At 37.7% G+C, this 1,222-nt stretch overlaps 1 protein-coding gene across 3 annotated transcripts in view; it reads left to right on the plus strand.

Moving 5' to 3' along the window:
- The window catches only part of LOC106879162 (uncharacterized), a 40,245-nt gene that overhangs the window by 15,313 nt on the left and 23,710 nt on the right, over positions 1–1,222 (plus strand). For all 3 annotated transcript variants that reach the window (XM_014928607.2, XM_052977087.1, XM_052977089.1), the window contains exon 3: positions 250–426. In XM_014928607.2, the coding sequence (XP_014784093.1) occupies positions 250–426 (177 nt within the window). The remainder of the gene's footprint in view (positions 1–249; positions 427–1,222) is intronic.

The following is a 1,222-nucleotide window of genomic DNA, read 5'->3' on the forward strand; positions in this document are numbered from 1 at the left end:
TTGGACATTAACCTTTCAGCTTAACAGATAACAAAAATATGTGTACCAACAAGATAGTTCATGATCGAAAGCCAAACTTTTGGTTTTGTTGCTAAGTTGCAGATAAGAATTTTGCTTACAGCATACATCAATGTGTGTGTGTGTGTGTGTGTGTGTGTGTGTGTGTGTGAGAAGCCATGAGAGCCAGTGCCTAATACTACGTCAGGACCATATTATTATTATTTTTGTTCCTCTCAATTTTACTTTCAGTTTCAACCAGCAATGGTCTGTCCTGCTACAGTTGTGAAGGAACCAAACCTTTTTCAAAATGTGAATCAGACATAAGGGAATACCGATTGGGAATAAATTCAAAATTTGCAGTAAACTGTTCAAAATATTCACACATGAAAAAGCCATACTGTGCAATTGAAAGATACATGAAAAATGGTAAGTTGTTTATATATATCCACTAGATGCAACAACAGTAGTTTTGTAACCACATTTAATTCTGCTGACTTCAGACTGTCTGACTGACAACATGTGCCACACTTACTGTGTTTTCCTATATACAAGTTAAAAGTTTTCAGACCATAATTTACAGCCAGACAAGGTAGACCAACTTTACACCAAGATGATTTTGGTGGAGCAAACATTCCATGTGAAATGCTGCAGAATTTGGAAAAATTGTGACAATGTTTGAATGTTCACACTACATGTGTACACAACATACTACAAGATACATTTTGAATTTTGGGGGAGGAGTCCAGTCGATTAGATCAACCCAAGTACGCAACTGGTACTTAATTTATCAACCCTGAAAGAATGAAAGACAAAGTCGACCTCAGCGGAATTTGAACTCAGAACATAAAGACAGATGAATAATTATAATAATGCAGTACCAGGCAGTGGCTCTCATGGCTTTTGATCTTAACTGATTGGAAGTGTTATCATGTACATTGTTTTGTCTTGGTATAAAAGATGGGCTACAGCAAATATTCTGCTCAATACCACAGATTTGCTTGTCAGTTGTTTGACCTTAACCAGTTGAGCATGACCCTTGGTGGCTGACAATATGTGCATGCCTGATCATGAGCAGAAGTAGTCGGGGAGCATCATAGCCATGTGTTGAGAGGAATTCTTTGGAGTTTGAATAATTCACCTCTGGAAACATGGGTGTTTCATTCATCATCCTTAAACAATCCTTCTTCAGGAATCTTTTGAGTGGGATGGGCTACTCGACCTG

Source organism: Octopus bimaculoides, chromosome 26 (genome assembly GCF_001194135.2).
Source record: "Octopus bimaculoides isolate UCB-OBI-ISO-001 chromosome 26, ASM119413v2, whole genome shotgun sequence".
Taxonomy (NCBI): domain Eukaryota; kingdom Metazoa; phylum Mollusca; class Cephalopoda; order Octopoda; family Octopodidae; genus Octopus; species Octopus bimaculoides.